The sequence below is a fragment of the Geotrypetes seraphini genome, chromosome 11 (assembly GCF_902459505.1).
Source record: "Geotrypetes seraphini chromosome 11, aGeoSer1.1, whole genome shotgun sequence".
Taxonomy (NCBI): domain Eukaryota; kingdom Metazoa; phylum Chordata; class Amphibia; order Gymnophiona; family Dermophiidae; genus Geotrypetes; species Geotrypetes seraphini.
In genome coordinates, this window is record NC_047094.1 from 99,119,950 (window position 1) to 99,140,160 (window position 20,211).

The window sequence follows — 20,211 nt, forward strand, 5'->3', positions numbered from 1 at the left end:
AGAAGGCTTTAAACTAAGGAACAGGGGAGAGCCGACAGTCGACAACCAGTCGATGGCCCGGGCATCAGGAAATCCCCAAAAAGAAACTACAAGCAACTGCTCAGATAAAGGGGAAGAGTATGTTGAAATCGAAAGTGACAGTGAAAGAGCGCAAATAGATACAAAAAGGGTTATGAAGATTAAAAAGTCCAAGAAGGTAGCACAAAGGGAGGTAAATTGTATGCACACAAATGCGCAAAGGGAGCTCAAATGTATGTTCACGAATGCCAGAAGCTTGAGAAACAAAATGGGAGAACTGGAAGCACTAGCAAGATGGGAAGAACTAGATATCATTGGAATAACAGAAACATGGTGGAACGAGGAAAATGAATGGGACACAGTACTGCAGGGATACAAACTATACAGAAGAGAGAGAATAGGGCAAAAAGGAGGAGGTATTGCCCTGCATGTCCATGATGGAGTAGAGTCCATCAGAGAAGGAAAGACGGAAGAAAAAGAAAAACTGGAGTCCCTCTGGATAAGGATTCCTAGACAAAACGGAGCAGACACAAAAATTGGCCTTTTACTATCGACCACTAGCACAGACGGAAGAAACAGACGCAGAAATGATAGAGGAAATCAAACATGGATGTAGAACAGGTAACGTAACGATCATGGGAGACTTCAACTTTCCGGGGATAAACTGGAACCTAGGAACCTCAAACTGCGGCAGGGAAACAAAGTTCCTGGAAATGACAGGGGACTGCTTCCTGGAACAAATGGTGGGAGAACCGACAAGAGGAACTGCAACCCTGGACTTAATCCTAAATGGCATAACTGGAAGGGCAACAGATGTAGAAGTCGCGGGCACATGGTCGGGTTGGGCCCATGTGCCTCAGGCCCCGCCCCTAGGTGGGACCTAAGGCTCCCGGGCCTATTCTGATTGGCCCAGGCGCCTTAGGCCCCACAAGGGGGGTCGCGGGTCGGCTGGGGGGGGCGGTCGGAGGTTCTTGGGGGGGGCGGTCGTTGGAGGGAGGGGGGTTTGCGTCGAGGGCAGGAGGGCTTGGGATCCCTCCTGCCCGTAATGTAGTGCGGGATGGGGGTAGGGGGTCGCCGTGTCAGGAGGGTTTGGGCTCCCTCCTGGCCCGAACAACTAGCGGGGGGGGGGGGGGGGGTAGGGGTCGCCAGGGCCAGGAGGACTTGGGCTCCCTCCTGGCCCGATATTGTCGGGGAGTTGGGGAGTCGGCGGGGCAAGAGGGCTTGGGCTCCCTTTTGCCCCGATAGTGTCGGGGAGTCGGGGGGGCAAGAGGGCTTGGGCTCCCTCTTGCCCCGATCGTGTCGGGGGTGCCGCGGTTGGCTGGGGCAAGAGGGCTTGAGCTCCCTCTTGCCCCGATCGTGTCGGGACCGCCAAGAGGAAGCAGCAGGACACCGGTAGGAGCTTCTACATGATGGGGGTGGTCGGGAGGCTGTGGGGGTTCTTGCCAAATAGTGCCTTATTTTCAGGGGGGGGCCTTATATTTCCCAGGTGGGGAAAAAAAGGGGGGTGTCTTACTAAAGGAGGAGGTCCTATAATGGGGGAAACACGGTAGGCCCTGATTCTGAATAGGACGCCCGGGAGAGGCGTCCTATTCAGAATCGGCCTAAACTAAACCCCGATTCTGTAACCAGCGTCCATGTTACAGACGCGGGTTAGAGAAACGGGTTAGATTAGAAACAGCCCGCTACACTTATCGCTACACTTATCGCGGCAAGGGATCTCTTTGCCGCTATAAGTATAGCGGGCTGCGGCCCCCTGACCAGGAGGGTGCCCAAACCCTCTGCCCGGAGAGGCACCCCCCCCCCCCCCGACACTACCGACCGCCCCCCCTGACATTACCGATCCCCCCTCCCCCCCCCCGACAATATCGAAAGCTGGCAGGAGGGTGCCCAGTCCCTCCTGCCTGAAGACGCACATCCCTGCAAATGTGTTTCAACTGTATGCTTTAGATAAAAAAATAGTTAAGCCTTGAGCTTTAGCTTCAGCGTTTATACTGGAGGATATTAGTGTTGTGTTTGTGGATTTTTGCTCCAGTTCCTCTTTATTTTTCTGTTTTTGTGATATGGAAACTGCATAGTTGTATGCGGTATATAATTTTTTAAATAAATAATGACATAAGACTTCCTGTTCAGTCACTGGCTTTTCACTCTCAAAAGATTAGCTTCAGAGCAAACATCTTCTGCCCAGCTTCTCCTCGAGTCTGATTCTTGGTTCTCTTTTTAAAAGATTAGTACTTACAGATCTACTGAAGGTACTTCTCTTTGGGTTAGCTTTCCTGCTTACCTCTGCTTAAGGAAAGGGTAAATGTAACCTAATGTCTTTCTTCTTTTTTTTTTTAATTTAGAAATTATCCACGGCCTCATGAATACCTGAATATTTCCAGCCTCCCAAAAGCCTGGGACTGGCGAAATATAAATGGAACCAATTACGTCAGCACCACTCGAAACCAGCACATCCCACAGTACTGCGGATCCTGTTGGGCTCATGGCAGCACCAGCGCCTTAGCAGGTACCATTAAACCCAGCCATGGTTCTGAGCGACCCAATCACTTAAACTCAGGTCAGAGAAGCACTCTGAAAAATCCCCACTGCTGAGGAATCTATTCACTGGCACTACGTCAGCAGAAAGACGAGTTCATAGTCTGATCACAAATTTCTGCCTTCAGATTACATGATGTCTGAAAAGTTCAACAATGCTGGTTTAGAAAGGGAGAAATAAACCCCCCCCCCCAAAAAAAAAAAAAACCCTTTGAAAAATGTAAAGTAGACTAAAAAATACAGGTCTCCCTTCGTTGAGTAAAAAATTGTGGACGGCTATGTTAGTGTACTTAGATATGCAAAGTAATAATGATTAGCTAGTCATTGTATGTATTGGCACTTTCATATAACTTAGGCTCCAAAAACTGTTGAGTTGGTTCTTTATATTGAACATCTTCTCTGTTGGTTAGTACGGTGGGCTGGGGACCTGAGGAACAGGGTTTGATTCCTACTGCAGCTCCTTGTGACTCTGGGCAAGTCAATTAACCCTCCATTGGCCCATTTACAGAACCTAGATTGTGAGCCATTTGGGGGGGGGGGGGGCGCAGAAAAAAGTACCTGTGTATAGTATATATAAAACCGTTTTGATTATAACCACAGAAAGATGCTTTATCAAACCCATGACCTTAGAAATAAGCTCAACAAACCCTTACTGGACTGACAATTTATTTGTGATGAGCTTTTGAGAACTATTCTCTTTATCAGAGCAGCGATGCTGGGTTTACAGTACAGCATAATCCAGGTTTTATTATATTGTTGTTTATTGTTTAAGTTTGATATACTATTCACCAATGTTCTCTCTAAGGACTGACTTGATGTGAGCAAAAATATTTCTTTGCGAGCAAAGGACTTAGTTAACATGAGCAACAAAATTTCTGTTACATTACCTTGTGATAATTATATATATGATTACTTATCATATTGTATATTTAATAAGCATCAAAACTAAGCTAACAAAAGGGTTGGGTTTTTTTTTAAATTAAAAGTTTGTTTCCTCTCACAATTTCACTGGATATTCACTTTCTCTTCTGACCTTTTCTGTCTTTGCTGACTTTACGAACAACAGTTATCACGAGACCGGAAGTGAGCAGCCATGTAAAATCTGTGAGTGACGCTCCAAAAATGTACGAGTGATTGCTCGCATGCTCCAGCTTAGAGATGCTATAGTCGGTTTGAATGGTTAAAATTAGGCAGGGAGTGGTAGCCTTGAAAAAAACCCTTAGAATTTTACAGGTGAAACATGTTGATGAATCTACCCCTGCTTGAAGCATCACTTCACATCTAAGTACTTTTAGTACATATTTATTTAAGAGATATATAATAATAATAAAAATAAAAAAGCAAAATAAATTAACATAACCCGATGATCCAATGACGATTGGGAGCATAAAGCCAGACACTATGAAAGAAGCTTGAGTGCCTGGTGGCCCGCTGAGGATCAGCAAGACAGTGTCTATATTACTGTTAATGAAGCACAACACAAATGTTGGATTAATTCAGACGTTTTTTGGATTGCTGTGGTGTGATATACATATTATATTCGGGTACTTTTTCTGGCTCTAATAGATTCACAATCTACAGTTTGTTTGTTCGCCTTTTCTTTTTCTACAGTGCCCTGTTACAATTTTCCAGTGTTTCTGGTCTTTAATGTTGATTTTTTTATTTTTTATTTTCAGAAATCAGATTGAACAATAGCTGTTACCCTCCGCTCATATTAATGTAAATCGGTATTATTTCTAATGCACTTGACTATGAGTACAGATACTAGTGAAATTTCTCATGCATATATCAGGAGAGCCAACCTAAGAGTCTAGAGTGGGAGGCTTACCTGTTCAGCTTCATGAATATTTTCATTTCAGATCGCATCAACATAAAGCGCCGTGGAGCCTGGCCCTCTGCCTACCTCTCCGTGCAGAATGTCATCGATTGTGGCGACTCGGGATCCTGTGGCGGTGGCGATCACAGTGGCGTCTGGCAATATGCACATGACCATGGCATTCCTGACGAGACCTGCAATAACTACCAAGCAAAGGACCAGAGTAGGAGATGAGCGCTCAACTCTGCCTCCACTTACTCCACAAAGCGTACCCCTGTCCCACCAGACAATGTGGCAGTGCCCTTTTACTTGTTAATGCCGCAGAGGCCAAATGTGCACAGCCGGCTGGTGTTAAATAAATCAAATTTACCTGCATTGTAAGAAAAATAATGATTACACTGCATAGGCTTAAAATATAATTTTAATATGTGGATGCATTATGTGACTTGTGCATCTTTTTAAGGAAAAATAAGGCTAAAAAAAGTAAAATTTCTTCTCAGTTTTGGGGTGGTGTTTTCTCCCTAGTGGTCTCTGTAATAATGGGGCATAGTGTCTGCCCTCTACTGGGAGCTGTTTTTCTTGGCTATATTGGTTTATATCCCAACAAGTGTATAACAGATTCATTTATTATACTTCTAAAATCTATAAATAAATTATAATGTGAAGTGGTTAGAATTGTGATTAAAGCAGGGGTGTCAAAGTCCCTCCTTGAGGGCCGCAATCCAGTCGGGTTTTCAGGATTTCCCCAATGAATATGCATGAGATCTATGTGTATGCACTGCTTTCAATGCATATTCATTGGGGAAATCCTGGAAACCCGACTGGATTGCGGTCCTCAAGGAGGGACTTTGAGATCCCTGGATTAAAGCAAGGCTCAGTAGCAGTAAATGTCAGACATTGGTTTGCCAGTGCCGCTGTAGAGTTGAAGCTGAATAAGCGTCCCCTCCCGACGAAGCATTTATTGGGTGAAACCCAAGTTGGGGGGGGGAAACTTGAAAGGAGCAGCTTCAGGAGTTTGTTTGTTTTTTTTCTCACTTGATTTGACAAGGGTGGGCCAAAGAAAGGGCCATCATGCAGTCGGAATTTCACAGATGACCAGATAAAATCATTTTCCCCAAAAAAGTTTTTAACGTAAGAAGATTTGAGAGTGAACATACCGATGGCTGGATGGTCCTATCGGCAACCCTTGCTTTGATCACAGTTCTAAGTACTTCACATTATAATTTATTTTATTTACAAATTTTAGAAGTTGGGTTATCTGAATCACAGTTTATGTATATTTAACTCCCAGAAGTGTGCGAGTATAGTGGTTTATAAACTTTTTATAAGGAGATGGAATTTACTGACTGTAAATCACTTCAGATTGTGTAATAGAGGTGAAAATACATTTATTTGAGTAAATAATTAATCAATCGGCTTCCTGATAGGAACTGGAAGGACCAGAAAGCCATGGCACATATTGTGTTTTAACTAAAATCTGCATTTTTTGACAGAATGTAACAAGTTTAACCAGTGTGGAACCTGCATAACATTTGGTCAGTGCCACTGGATACAGAATTACACTCTATGGAAGGTGGGGGACTTCGGGTCTGTAAGTGGCAGAGAGAAGATGATGGCGGAGATCTTTGCTAATGGTCCCATCAGGTGACAGGAGGGAAGGGATTCATCACCGTCTGTCCTGTATTATCTATTACAGTCATCATGAAGTTATCCTTGTTCTCCTTTAGATAGGAGCAACCTTAACATCTTCATCTGTTCATGGAGGTGGAGGCAGGGATGTAAGGGAGTACAAAATGAAATAAGCACTAGGATTTAATGGGTAATTTATAAAATGGGGAATTTGTTTAATTTTCATTTCTGAACATCAATTGGAAAGACTTGGGAAATTAATGGCCTCTAAATGTTTTTGCAAGATGTGTTTGCAGCCCTATAAAAAAGAGGGTGTATAATTAATCCCCTCTTATCTCTCAGCTGACCGAAAAGCCGTCAGCATCTTCTCCTAACTGAAGGCTTCTGTGTCATGGCTTAACGTGACCCATATAAGCAAGAGACTTAGACCTAATTCAGTGATTATGCAGTGTCTAAAGGCACTTGGGATTTTGGAAAATGTATTTGCAGACATGGCTGACATGCAGCATGGAGAAACTTGGGGGGTGGGGAGGGTAGAGAATCTGTGGAGTGATGCTGCCTTTATCAGTGCCATTCATTATGAAATGGGACAGAAACGGGTAGCAGGGAAGGACTAAGATGTAGGTTGTATAAGGATCCCAGAAACCAAAATTTGAGAGTGGAAGTAGAGCTGAAAAGCTGGAGCTTGGGTCCGCAATGTGCATCAAAGAAGGGAACGCTGTCTCTTGTTTAGAGTTCTGACATTAATTGTTACAATATTTGTTTGCTTTTAGTTGTGGAATAATGGCCACTCCAAAGCTGGATGCCTACACCGGGGGACTTTACACTGAATATAATCCTAGTGCTTCTATCAACCACATTGTATCAGTGGCTGGGTGGAGTGTGGATGAGAATGGGTTTGAGTACTGGATTGTCCGTAACTCGTGGGGAGAACCCTGGGTGAGTATCGCTTGATTAAACCTGAAATGATTAGTGTCAAACTTGTAATTATGCCATGGATTTTTATTTATTTATTTATTTTTTTTTGGGGGGGGGGTGTGTAGAAGAAATTATACAGCTGGATAGCGTTACTTAACGATGTGGGACTTTTTCTTCTGTTCTGTTTTTGTGATATAATAGAAGGGGCAGGCTGGGTTTGGGAACCGACACGTAAAAGGTTTGCAATAGAGAACAACCTTACCTCACAACTAATACAGAAAAATTGCCACAGCATGCGCAAAGTAATGAGCATGTAAATTGAATTGCAAAATCACAGTAAGAATCTGATGCTCAGTTCTAAATGTCAGCTTTCCAATCGCTGTTAAGGCATTGACATGAAAGTTGATCTAAAAAAACTTAAACCACAACCATGCTACGACATGCATCAGCAACTTGCTGCCCCCCCCCCCCTTATCTCTAAATTTTAAAAATAAAGTCCTGGTGGTCTAGTGAACTTCTGCTTCCCCCCCCCCCCCCAAAAAAAAAAAAAATGTTTTGGGACTTGGGAAGGAAGGAAGGAGAGGCTGCAAGATTGGGGACTACTCGACCACCAAGGCATTTTTGTAATGTTTGGGCAAAAGAGGATTGGCAGGAAAGAAGGGGGGTGCTGCCTTCGATGCTGTCCCTGACCTGACACAAAGTTTCCTGCACTAAATGTGGCTGAGAAACCTTTTCGTTGGAGCATAGCTACGGGATAATTAATTACCACATGTAAATGCAGTCTGCAGTAATGGCTTCAGTGGTTGCACTATAACGTGTGCAAACCTGGTGTTAACAGCATGTTTACACCGGTGGTACTTTTGAGCATCAGCCCTAAGGTTAGCTCATGGTGTAGCAAGGGTGAGAGGCACCCGGGGGCAGGATCCCCCCACCCTTTCATCTTTTTTTTAACTTCCCTAGCATGAGCAGCATCACTAACTCATTGCTTGCGTCAGCTCTTCTTCCAATGTCACATCCTTGGTGCAGGACACGGAAGTGATGTCAGAGGGAGAGCCCACACAGATGCGAGCAGCAAGTTTGTAATGCTGCTTGCACTAGGAAAATTAAAGTTACAGTTATTTAACTACAGTACTTCCCCAAAAATTCACAGAGGTTCTGTTCCAGGAACCCTGAAAATTTTGGAAAAACTACGAATATGGTTTTTATAGGCAGGAGAGGGTAGCTGGGGCGCCAGTGGGTGCAAAATCACTCGTGGTATGCTCTGACTGCCACGCAGCTCCTGATGGGTGTAGCCTGACTTTAATACAGGAAGAGGCGGTAGGAGAATACCGTGAATTAGTGAGTTTGTGGACCGCAAATTCTCAGGGGAACACTGTATTCTCTATATATTTATCTCAGCTGTTTAATTCTACTTTTGCACGTATAGTTAGTTACCTATGATATTTCAGATGTTCTTTATTTACCATAACTCGGTCATTGTATCACTAACTTTCCAAACATGTCTCGTCTCGACTATATATAACTCCTGTAACCCGTTCTGGGCTCTTTTGGGAGGATGGGCTAGCTAAATAAACAAAAAAATAAAGAAAAGTACAGGGGAAGGGGGACTTGTGCACGGCAGGGGGGTTCAGGAAGGCGCAGATGGTGGGGGAAGGGCACCATCGCCCCAGGTGCCACTTACGATGTTGCAGAGGGTGGGAATCTGATCAGCAGACAAGATACAAATGATGTTGTTTAATAGTAGTTAATTTAAATCCACAAGCAGCTGCTGTAGATTTTTTTAGATCATTGAATTCAGTTGCCAGTTGTCTAAGATGTGTTTAAGGTTTTACTAGGGCTGCAGATTTAGCACGTTAATAATGCGATTAACATGCTAAGGCCTGGATTCTCAAAATGGCACTGATTGGAAGGCTTGCCGGTTTTCTGAGTGGCAGGCCTTGTCCAGCGGGGTTCTTGTTTCTGATTTGCAACTTCTGGGGTGTCAGTTAGGACAGTACCATTATTTCTTTCTACGGTGGTGTCATCCTTTCTTTATGGCACTTTCACCTTTCCTTCCTTCTTCCTGGGAGGTGGAATGGGGCAACGAGCTTTTCATCTCTGCATTTAAAAAAAAAATGCATAGCATTCTCCGCACTCTGTTGGTTTATAACGCCTTTGGTCTTTAAGATCGCCTCTTTTTTGAGGGGTGCAACAGCTGTATGGCAGCGTCCATAGCATCCATCGCTTAACAGGTCCAGGAGGGCATTCTTTGCGCTTCCTTGGCGGCAGACCTTTGTGACCATTCGGCTAGAGCACTGGCTGCTTCTTGGGCATAGTCCGCAGGTTTTTTCTCCTTGGCGGAGTTTTGTCATGCGGCTACTTGGTCTTCCAAGCTTCCTTTATCTTGGCTTGGCCGGTTGGATGTGGGGGTGCATGCGGAGGCAGCGTTTGGTGCTTCGGTTGTTGCGGAGGCGGCGTTTGTGTCCCACCCAGTTTGTGGATTGCTTTGCTACATCCCATTGGTCTCTGGATTCATCTACTGCTGTTGCTAAGGAAGGAAAAATTGTGTTCTTACCTGTTAATTTTCTTTCCTTTAGACGCAGCAGATGAATCCAGAGCCCCACCCTTTCTAGATTTTGGCTGTCGTTTTTTTCTTTTGCAACATTCGGCGTTGGTTATTCTTGCTAGTTGTCTTTGGTCTTATTGCCTTTTGATATTGGTTATGGGAAAGAAGTTTTTTACATGCTATGCATATTGCTGGTTACGGATGCTTGGGCAAGGAGCAATACTGGAGATGCAGGAGGCATGCCAGCCAATAGGACCACCTGTTAATCAGTTTCTCTATCTCCGCCTGCTGGTAGATGTGAGCTATCCCATTGGTCTCTGGATTCATCTGCTGCGTCTAAAAGAATAATAATAATAATAATAACTTTATTCTTCTATACCGCCACAATCTTGCGACTTCTAGGTGGTTTACAATCAAGAGTGCTGGACATTCAGCGAAATACAATAAGTAGATATTCAGAGGAAATACAGAGATCAGAGACCTCAGGAGGCAATAGTATAGAAATACAATTTGCTGAGCGAAAATGTAATATGTACATTTTAGTAGGTAATGTCCGACAGGACCTGTTGGGGATAAATAGCAACGTAAAGTTACGATAAGATGAAGATAACAGATTATATTTATAACAGTGCTGTAAGTTCAGGTGGAATAGGGAGGGGGGAGGGAGAGGGAGAGCGGGTCAATTGTTTAGGTATTTCCGGAACAGGTATGTTTTTAGGCGTTTCCTGAATTCCCCGTATGTAGTGGGCGAAAGCAGTTGGTCTAATCTTTGTCCCATAGGACTGCTTGGTGAGAGAGAAGGTGTTCGTGGTGTTTTTTCATTTTGCAGCCTCTAACTGGAGGGGAAATGAGTTTTGGGGTGTGTTTCTCTTGAGTTTGTCATTAGAAAATGCGAAAAGGTCCGTTATGTACTTGGGGGTCAGGCCGTATAGTACTTTGAAGCAGAGGCAGGCAAATTTAAACCTTACTCGGGCTTCCATTGGTAGCCAGTGCAGCTGCCGATAGTAGGGTGTCACGTGGTCAAATTTCTTCAGCCCGAAGATAAGTCTGACCGCAGCATTTTGCATTATTTGGAGACGTCTCATATTCTTTTGTGAGATTGCTAGATAGGCGATGTTGCAGTAGTCAAGCTGACTCAGTATGAGGGATTGCACTAGGATTCTGAATGTTGACGTATCGAAGTATGATTTGATGGTTCTGAGTTTCCAGAGAGTAAGGAAACCTTTTCTGAATAGGGAATCCACTTGTTCCTTCATTGTTAGGCATTGGTCTAGAATAACATCTAGTATTTTCATGGTGGGCTGAATAGGGTAGTTGAGTTTATTGATGCATAGTGGGGTTTTAATGTCAAGCGGGTGAGGGGAGGCAACGAAGAATTTTGTTTTTTCTGGGTTGAGCTTGAGCTTGAAATCTGTCATCCATTGTTCCATCTCATTTATGGCATCGGATGCCTTGGGAATGGTTTCCGAGATGGAGTTGGCGAATGGGATGATGATCGTAAAGTCATCTGCGTAGCTGAATAGTTTTATTCCTAGTTGGGTTAGTTTCACACCTAATGAGGACATGTAGATATTGAAAAGCAGTGGGGAAAGCGGTGACCCTTGTGGCACTCCGGATGAGTTGCTCCAGGTGTCGGAGTGTTCGTTGTTAAAGCGTACCTGGTAAGAACAGGATGTGAGGAAGCCACGAAACCAGTTTAGTACCTCTGCTCTGATACCAATGGCGTCTAAGCTTTGCATCATTTTCTCATGGTCTACCAAGTCGAATGCAGAGCTCATGTCGAATTGCATGATCAGGGCGTTGAGGCCCTTACTAAATAATAGGCGCAGATAGTCTAGGATGGCAGCGATTACTGTCTCGGTACTGAATAGGGTTCTAAAGCCGGATTGAGTTTCATGCAGGAGAGAGAATTGATTAAGGTAGTCCATTAGTTGGGTGTGTACTAGTCCTTCCATGATTTTTACAATGAATGGGATAGATGCTATTGGTCTGTAGTTTGTTATTAGCGCTGAGGATTCTTTTCTATTTTTTGGGATGGGGTTATTATTATGTGGCCGTTGTTAGTGAGGAAAGTCCCATTTTTTAGGTTGTGGGTTAGGTAGTGTAATAGTGATATTTTGAATTCTGGTGGTGCCGCTTTCATAATCTCCGGAGGGCACGTATCTAGGATGCAGTGAGATTTAGAGTATTTGTTGTAGAGTTTGGTGTAGGTATTCCATTCTGGATCTAGAAAGGAACTCCAGATCATGTCTGTAGGTATTTCATTGTCATGTGAGTTAGCTAATTGGTAGTTGCTGGGGATGATTGTTACATCGTTATTGCTTATACAGTTATTTTTTAGGTTTTTAATTTTGGAATCAAAATATAGAGCTAGGTCCTTCGCGGTGGGTAACTTCGTGTTGTGCTCAGGTGTGGTGTAGCGGGTGGTGTCAAATAGGTTTGTGACTATGTAGAATAACTCTTTTGTATTGATTCCTTGTGAACCTTTGCATGATAAATTAATTTTGGTGGAGTAGAACGCTTTGCGTTTGTCTTTTATCAGTTGTTTGTAGGTTTTTATGTAGGCTCTTCATTTGTTGCGGTCTGTCAGTTCTCCTGTTTTATTCCAAATCCTTTCTAGTCGCCTAGCTGTTTGTTTTGTTTTTAATAGTTCGATGTTGAACCATTTGTTGTATTTGTTTGCGTTGCTTTTGCTTTTAGGGGCGATTTTATCTAGGATGGAAGTACTGGTTGTATTCCAATGGTCCCAGAAGTCTATTCCTTCCTTTGTTACTGTCTGCGGTTTGTATTCTGACCAGTATTCTTCTGGATTAATATAACCTCTTGTTTGATGTTCTTTTTTTATCATCAGACGTGTTTTAGATTTTTGGTGTGACCAGATCAGCTTAAAATAATAGGTGAAGTGGTCGGACCAGATGTCGTGATGCCAGGTGCCTTCAGTCAGAGAGATGATTGGGTCAAGGTTTTCCTTTGTGGACATGGCAACTAGGTCTAAATGATGGCCTTTTTCGTGAGTTTGTGTGGGTACGGGGATGTTGTAGTTGAGTAGAGTTAGGAAGTTTTTAAGCTCTATTGCGTCTGTGTTCTCTTCGTCTAGGTGTAAATTTATGTCCCCTGTGATGATGTTGTAGTTGGGGCTGATAGAAAATTAACAGGTAAGAACATAATTTTTCCTTCCTCAGAGCGATCTCCATTAACCACTACCCTCTGTCGCCTTCCACTCGACCAGTTCTTGACCCAGCCCGAGGGCACTCAGTTTATTTATTAGATGTCTGTGTGGAACACTGTTAAAGACATTGCTAAAATCTAAATAACACCACATCTAGCACACTCCCTCTAGCCACATCTCTGGTCACCCAGTCAAAGAAATTGATCAGATTTGTCTGACAAGATCTACCTCTAGTGAATCCATGTTGCCTCCTGTCATGTAATCCACAGGTTTCCAGAAACTTCACTATTCTCTGTTTTAAAAGTGTTTCCATTAATTTGCTTACCACAGAAGTCAGACTTACCAGCCTGTAATTCCCTACTTCTTCCTTACTTCCACTTTTGTGGAGAGGAACCACATCCGCCCTTTGCCAGTCCTCCAGTACCACTCCCGACTCTATTGAAAAGGTCAGTCAGCAGAGCCACCAGAACTTCCCTAAGTTCCTTCAGCACCCTCGGATGTACACCATCTGGCTCCATTGCTTTGTCTACCTTTATTTTAGCTAGCTTCCCTTGAACACATCCCTCTGAAAATCAATCAGGGTCTACCACTCCTCCATCCCTATTCATGTTTGTCTTCTGTGGTCCCGCTTCAGCCCTAAACACAGAACAGAAGTATTTGTTAAGTAATCCAGCCTTTTCTTTATCAGCTTCTACATTTCGCCCCTTCACTTTTGCACTTCTTATTATCACTAATATATCTTTTAAAAAAAGGTCTTGTCTCCCCGTTTTACTGTCAGCTATTTTTTCTTCTATTTGCATCTTTGCTTTCCTGATTACACGACCAGCCTCTTAACTTTTCCAGATATTTTTGCCTGTCTTCCTCTTTCTGTGATCTTTTATAGTTTATGAAAGCTAATCTCTTATTCCTTCTCAGCTACTACTTTTAAGAACCAAAGTGGCCTTCTTTTTTCCTCTTACTTTTACTTACTTGTCTCATAAAAAGGTTTGTTGCCCTTTCAATTACTCCTTTCAGTTTTGCCCACTACATTTCTACTCCTTTCAGACGTTCTCATCCAGACAATTCCTTGATGTAATAATCCCCCATCTGAACAAAGATAGTTTTTTAAAAGTCTAGAACCTTTGATTTTGAATGAGCCCTCTCTATACCCATCTTTATTAAACCGTATCATGCAGTGATCACTGGATGCCAGATCATCACCCACTACAACATCAGAAACACTTTCTCTGTTTGTAAGCACTAAGTCCAATATGACCCCTACCCAGATGGGTTCCATTACCAACTGCTGGAACAATTCTCCCTGTACAGAATCCAAGATATCCCTACTTCTAGAAGACCCCGCAATAGGGATACCCATAATCAACTTCTGGCATATTAAAATCATCTACCGTGTTTCCCAAAAAATAAGACCTACCCCGAAATTAAGCCCTAGCATGATTTTCAGTGTGGATCTTAATATAAGCCCTACCCCAAAAAAATAAGCTCTAGTTACCGGCAGCAGCGTCCCCGTTCCCCCTTTCCATCTCTCCCCCCATCTGAACTCTGACCGCGAGACCAAAATACCTGGTAACAAATGGCAGGCACACCCGGGCATTCCTCTGCCACATCACTGATGATGTCATCAACAACATGGCAGAGGAACGCCTGGGCATAAGAAGGCCATGATGCAGCCTATTCTGCCATTTGTTACCAGGTATTTCGGTCTCTTGGTTGGAATTCAGATGAGGGAGAAATGAAAGGGTCAGTGAGGGGGGATGGTAGGAGGGAAGGGATAGAAAGATACTGTACAAGGGATGGGAGAGAAGGGAGGAAAGATGCTGCACATGTGGGGAAGAGAAAGGAAATAGGAAGATTTGGGGTGGAGGAGAAGAAAAGGGAGAGATGATCATTGTACATAGAAAAAATAAGACCTACCCCCAAAATAAGACCTAGTACCTTTTTTGGACCCCCAAATTAATATGACAGTGTCTTATTTTCAGGGAAACACGGTATTAGTAAAACTTCCACTTTTTCTGTCTGTGAAAAAAAGATGCTAGTGTCATTATTTTCCTATAGGGTAGTTGTAGGAAGAGGGATTAGTCCATGTTTTAAGACAGCAGGCTTCTTATTATGCTTTTCAAAAGTCTTATAAATGATTTAAAAAAGATTTTTGACTTAATGCTGGTCGCTTTTGTACTTGTTTTAATAATTTTCTTAAATTCTATGGTTTAACTTTGTAGCTCCTATATTTTTGTGAACCACTTTGGACCCTACTGGGGAAAAAGACAGTATAGAAAAGCTATATTAAATTAGATTAGAAAAGCTGTCACCCCAGGCAGCCACCTAGTCAGTGCTGGGCAGTTATAAAAAATAACGATACCTGCAAAATTTCCAGTACATACCCGGACAGAAAGTTCTGTGATTGAAGTTTTACATCTGCCTCTGACATTAGTTGTTATATACTTTTCTGTCCTATAGGGTGAAAAGGGCTGGCTGAGGATCGTGACCAGTGCTTACAAAGGAGGAAAAGGAGCGGAATACAATCTCGCTATTGAAGACGACTGTGCCTACGGAGATCCCATCCTACCTTAAACAGTGCCAAGTTTTGTACTTTCCACACCCGATTTTAAAGCCTCTGAAGTAGATTTAGGAAATCCTGTGATTTTATTAAGCGCTTCTTTAGTTGTTAATCTGTCCTTTTCCTGTCACAGCTGAGGATTCCTCCACACCAGGGGCTGTGGAATTAGAACGGCTCACAAACACTCATGAGGGTTCCCAGCATGTGTTACACAATCTGATGTAAAAAATAATTTGTATTAAATACCAACCACCCATAATTGACAAATTCAGTAAAAGGAAATATAAGCTCTGTCATAGCATTCCTGTGGCCGAGCATACTGTATATAACTACAGTGGAACCTTGGTTTACGAGTATAATTCGTTCCAGAAGCATGCTCGTAAACCAGAATACTCGTATATCAAAGCGAGTTTCCCCATAGGAAATAATGGAAACTCGCTTTGATACGTTCCCCCCCCCTGAGGCCAGCGGCACTGCCCCCCCCCCCACGACACGAGAACTGGCATCGCTCCCCCCACTCGAATCGGCACCCCCCTCCCCCCTGAGAACAGGCACCCCCCACCCAACCAACTTTAACTCACCCCGTCTGGCACCGGCACGCAGCCCACAGGACATGCTGGTGCCGCTTGAAGATCTTCAAATGGAGAGCTAATATAAAAATCTACAAACAACTGATAAAAGACAAACGTAAAGCATTCTACTCCACTAAAATCAACCTATCTTGTAACAATTCTCAAGGAATCAATACAAAAGAATTTTTCAACCTGATCACAAATCTATTCGACACCACTCGCTACACCACACCTGTGCACAACACGAAGTTACCCTCTGCGAAAGACCTAGCACTACATTTTGACTCAAAAATTAAAAACCTAAGAAATAACTGTTTAACAAACAACCCTAGTGATCACCAAATAGCTAACTTACAAGATAATGAAATACCAACAGACATGATCTGGAGTTCCTTTCATAATCTAGAATGGAACAACTACACCAAACTATACAACAAATACTCTAAATCTCACTGCTTTCTAGACACATGTCCTCCGGATATTATGAAAGTGGCTCCATTAGAATTTAAACTATCCTTGCTACATTACTTAGCCCACAACATAAAAAATGGGAATTTCCTCACTAATAATGGTCACATAATAATAACCCCTATCCCAAAAAATAGAAAAGAATCTACAGCGCTAATAAGCAACTACAGACCTATAGCATTAATCCCATTCATTGTAAAAATCATGGAAGGATTGGTTCACACCCAATTGATTGAATCTTAATCAGTTCTCTCTCCTACATGAAACTCAATCCGGGTTTAGACCTTTATTCAGTACGTAGATAGTAATCGCGGCCATCTTAGACTATTTACACCTATTGTTTAGCAAGGGCCTCAATGCCTTGATCATGCAATTCGATATGAGCTCTGCTTTTGATCTGGTAGACCATGGGAAATTGCTACAATGCCTAGACGCTATTGGTATCAGGGATGAGGTGTTGGAACTGGTTTCACGGCTTCCTTATTTCCCATACCTATCAGGTACGTTTTAATTACAATCTTTCCGATATCTGGAGCAACTCATCCGATGTGCCACAAGGGTCACCGCTATCCCCACTGCTTTTCAATGTCTACATGTCCTCACTGGGTGTGCAATTGACCCAACTGGGAATAAAACTATTCAGTTACGCAGATGATTTCACGATCATCATCCCATTTGCTAACTCTATTTCGGAAACCATTCCCAAGGCATCAGAAGCCATAAATGTGATGGAACAATGGATGACAGATTTCAAGCTCAAACTCAACCCAGAAAAAACAAAATTCTTCGTTGCCTCTCCTCACCCGCTTGACACCAAAACCCCACTATGCATCAGTGAACTTAGTTACCCTATTCAGTCCACCATGAAGATATTGGGTGTAACTCTAGATCGATGCCTGAACATGAAAGACCAGGTAGACTCCTTAATCAGAAAGGGTTTCTTCACTCTCTGGAAACTTAGATCCGTCAAATCATATTTCGATAGGTCAGCATTCAGAATCCTAGTGCAATCCCTTGTACTAAGTCAGCTTGACTACTGCAACATCACCGACTTAGCAATCTCCCAAAAGAACATGCGACGTTTTCAAATAATGCAAAATGCAGCGGTCAGACTTATCTTCGGGCTAAAGAAATTCGATCATGTAACACCCTACTACTGGCAGTTGCACTGGCTGCCAATGGAAGCATGCGTAAAGTTTAAATTCGCCTGCCTCTGTTTCAAAGTACTATATGGATTAGCCCCCAAATACATATCGGACCTTTTCTGCTTCTCTTACCAACAAACGCAAAAGAAGCACACATTCAAACTTCGTTTCCCCTCCAGTTAGAGATTGCAAACTGAAAAAAACACCACGAACACCTTCTCTCACACCAGGCGGCCCTATGGGGTAAAGACCTAGAGCAATTGCTCTCGCCCACTACTTACGAAGAATTTAAGAAGCGTCTAAAAACATACCTGTTCCTGAAATACCTAGACAACTGACCTGTTTTCTCCCTTACTCACTCACTCTTTCCGCTCTCAAGTCCAATTATTCTGTACCTTCTCTAATTTTTTGTAAACCGCATAGAACTTCATGGTATTGCGGTATATAAACTGTTATTATTATTCCTGCCTCTGCTGGCTTTGAGCATGCATCTGCGCATGCTCAAGCCCTTCTAATTCTCCCTCTCGCCGAGATTCTCGGAGATCTTCAAGCGGCACCGGTATGTCCTGTGGGCTGCGTGCCGGTGCGGGGGTGAGTTAAAATTGGTCAGGTGGGGGGAGGCCTTTGCAAGCAGGGGGGGGAGCGATGCCGGTTCTCGGGGTGGGTGCTCGCAAATCGAGTCAACACTCGGTTTGCGAGACAAGTTTTGCTTGAATGTTTTGCTCGTCTTGCAAAACACTCGCAAACCGAGGTTTGACTGTACTTTAAAATACAATGTCAGCGCTTACGCTCTCTGGTGGCATAAACCAAATACTTCTATTCGTTTGTATTTTTTTTTTTTTAATTATTTTCATTGCTGTCTAAACTTCAGCTTGAGAAAGAAGAGAGCTGAAACCACTTCAATGGACCTTTGCTGATCCTACTAGGTTTACTAAATTATTGCCTACTTAGCCCATTGAACGGGAAAAACACCAGGCCATGCACTTTTACCATTTTGAAACCTGCTTCACCATCTGTTATGACAGCCTTTGAGTCACATTCTTGCCAAGATAGATTTTTTACAACATACCCTGTGCATATGAAATTATTTCATGCCACTTTTGTGTCATAGTGATGACTTCTTAAAGTAAGTTACCTGGAATGGGAACGCCTTATCTGTAACCTGCTATAGACAAACATTCCTGGTGCTCAAGTTAAGTGGAAATGACTAAAAAAAGAATCCATCAAACCCAACCTCCCCTCGCTGCAAAGGCCAGTGTAGGTGTTGGGTTTTTGGAAGCAAATGTGTTCCATATAGTGATTTTTAAGAAGCTCCACTGAAGCTTGACTGCAGCAAGGCTTTGATCTGGGCATGACAACATCTGGGCCTCAACAGCCAATGCAAAGATACAGTGCAGTGCAGGATGCTAAGTGGGGATGAAGCTGGAATTATCCCAGGACAAGCAGGCATGATATTCTCACATGTGGGTGACGTCATCTACGGAGCCCCGATGCGGAAGCATTTTCAAGCAAACTTGATTGAAGATTTAAGTTTGCTCTGCTGCTCCACGCATGCGTGCCTTCCTGCTCCACTAGGGGGTGCATCACCTCGTGGTCTCCAGTTCAAAATTTTCCGCTGAGCCTAGAAGTCGTGTTTTTCAGGCTCTGCCCCAACTGCCTTCTAGCACCGTGATTTTTTCTTGTTTTTTCTCGATTAAGTCGCTGTGCGCGAATTCTTTACTTTTCAACTTGATTCCTGCTTCGTTTTTGACGACCCGGACGCTTCCGGGTCCCCGTGGCCGCGTGGCTACTCGAGCTGCGGCCACTTTCGATTCTATGTCCCGGCCTTTGACCGGCTTTAAAAAGTGCACCCGGTGTGAGCGGCTTCTTTCCATCACAGACCCGCATCGCCGGTGCATCCTCTGCCTGGGGGCGGCTCATCCAACCGACTCCTGCCCCCAGTGCGCTATTTTCCAGAACCGGGCCCTCCGTCGAAGAAAAGCCCGCATGGCGGACCTTTTTGCTCCGGACCAACCCTCTACCTCGGCCCCGGCCTCGGCCCTGACCTCGGCCCCGAATACCTCGGCATCGCCCCGAGACCCGAATCCGAAGCCCTCGGGACAGCAGAAAGCCTTGGCCCCGGGTAAGTCCCCTCTTCCTTCTTCATGTTCTGCAACATCGAAGAAGCCAGCCTCGGGGACACCGTCGACGCATGGCGGAAGCCCCATGCTTACAGCCTCGGCTAAGTCCTCCAAGCCTTCGGGCCCTGCCTCCACCACACGGGAATACTCTGATACGAGGTCGCCCCCGGTGGAGTGCACTGAGGCAGTGGACATGCCTTCGATGCTGTCCGTGCCCGTCTTCCAGGACCTATTCCGAGCGATGATCTCGTTGGAGCTGTCCGCTGCAATGGCCCAGTTACAATCGGCCTCGACCTCGACCCTGCAGGTGCCAGACCAGCCTGAGCCTCGCATCGAGCAACCTCGGGGAAAAGTGCGCAAGCTTCGCCGCATCCCATCCTCCTTGGACTCCTCGCCGAGGCGCCCGAGACGCTCTCCCTACGCAGACCGCCGCGGAGAAAAACGTTGTGCTAAAACGACAGAAACCTCGAACCGCCGTACCTCCAAGAAGGCCCGAGGTTCACCAACTCTACGAGGCCGTTCTCCTACACCTCGTACGGGACCACTAAGGGTGGCTGAGTTATCACTCTCCAACCCGCGCATCCTCCGAACTCCCTCTCGGACCGGGACCCCGACCCGAGGTTGCAGGTATTTTCCGAGGGAGTCCGGGTCGAGGTCACCGATTCGACATCGATCGGTACCCCGAACCCCGGCATCGTCTCCGAGGGGCTCCTCGAGAC

The 20,211-nt window shown here is 44.2% G+C and overlaps 1 protein-coding gene across 1 annotated transcript in view; it reads left to right on the top strand.

Moving 5' to 3' along the window:
• Positions 1-15,478, top strand: part of CTSZ (cathepsin Z) — a 30,387-nt gene extending 14,909 nt beyond the window's left edge. Inside the window, exons 2-6 of the mRNA XM_033962890.1 lie at positions 2,361-2,524; positions 4,413-4,592; positions 5,863-6,013; positions 6,772-6,937; positions 15,088-15,478. Of these exons, the coding sequence (XP_033818781.1) occupies positions 2,361-2,524; positions 4,413-4,592; positions 5,863-6,013; positions 6,772-6,937; positions 15,088-15,201 (775 nt within the window). The 3' untranslated portion in view covers positions 15,202-15,478. The remainder of the gene's footprint in view (positions 1-2,360; positions 2,525-4,412; positions 4,593-5,862; positions 6,014-6,771; positions 6,938-15,087) is intronic.
• The last annotated feature ends 4,733 nt before the right edge of the window (positions 15,479-20,211 follow it).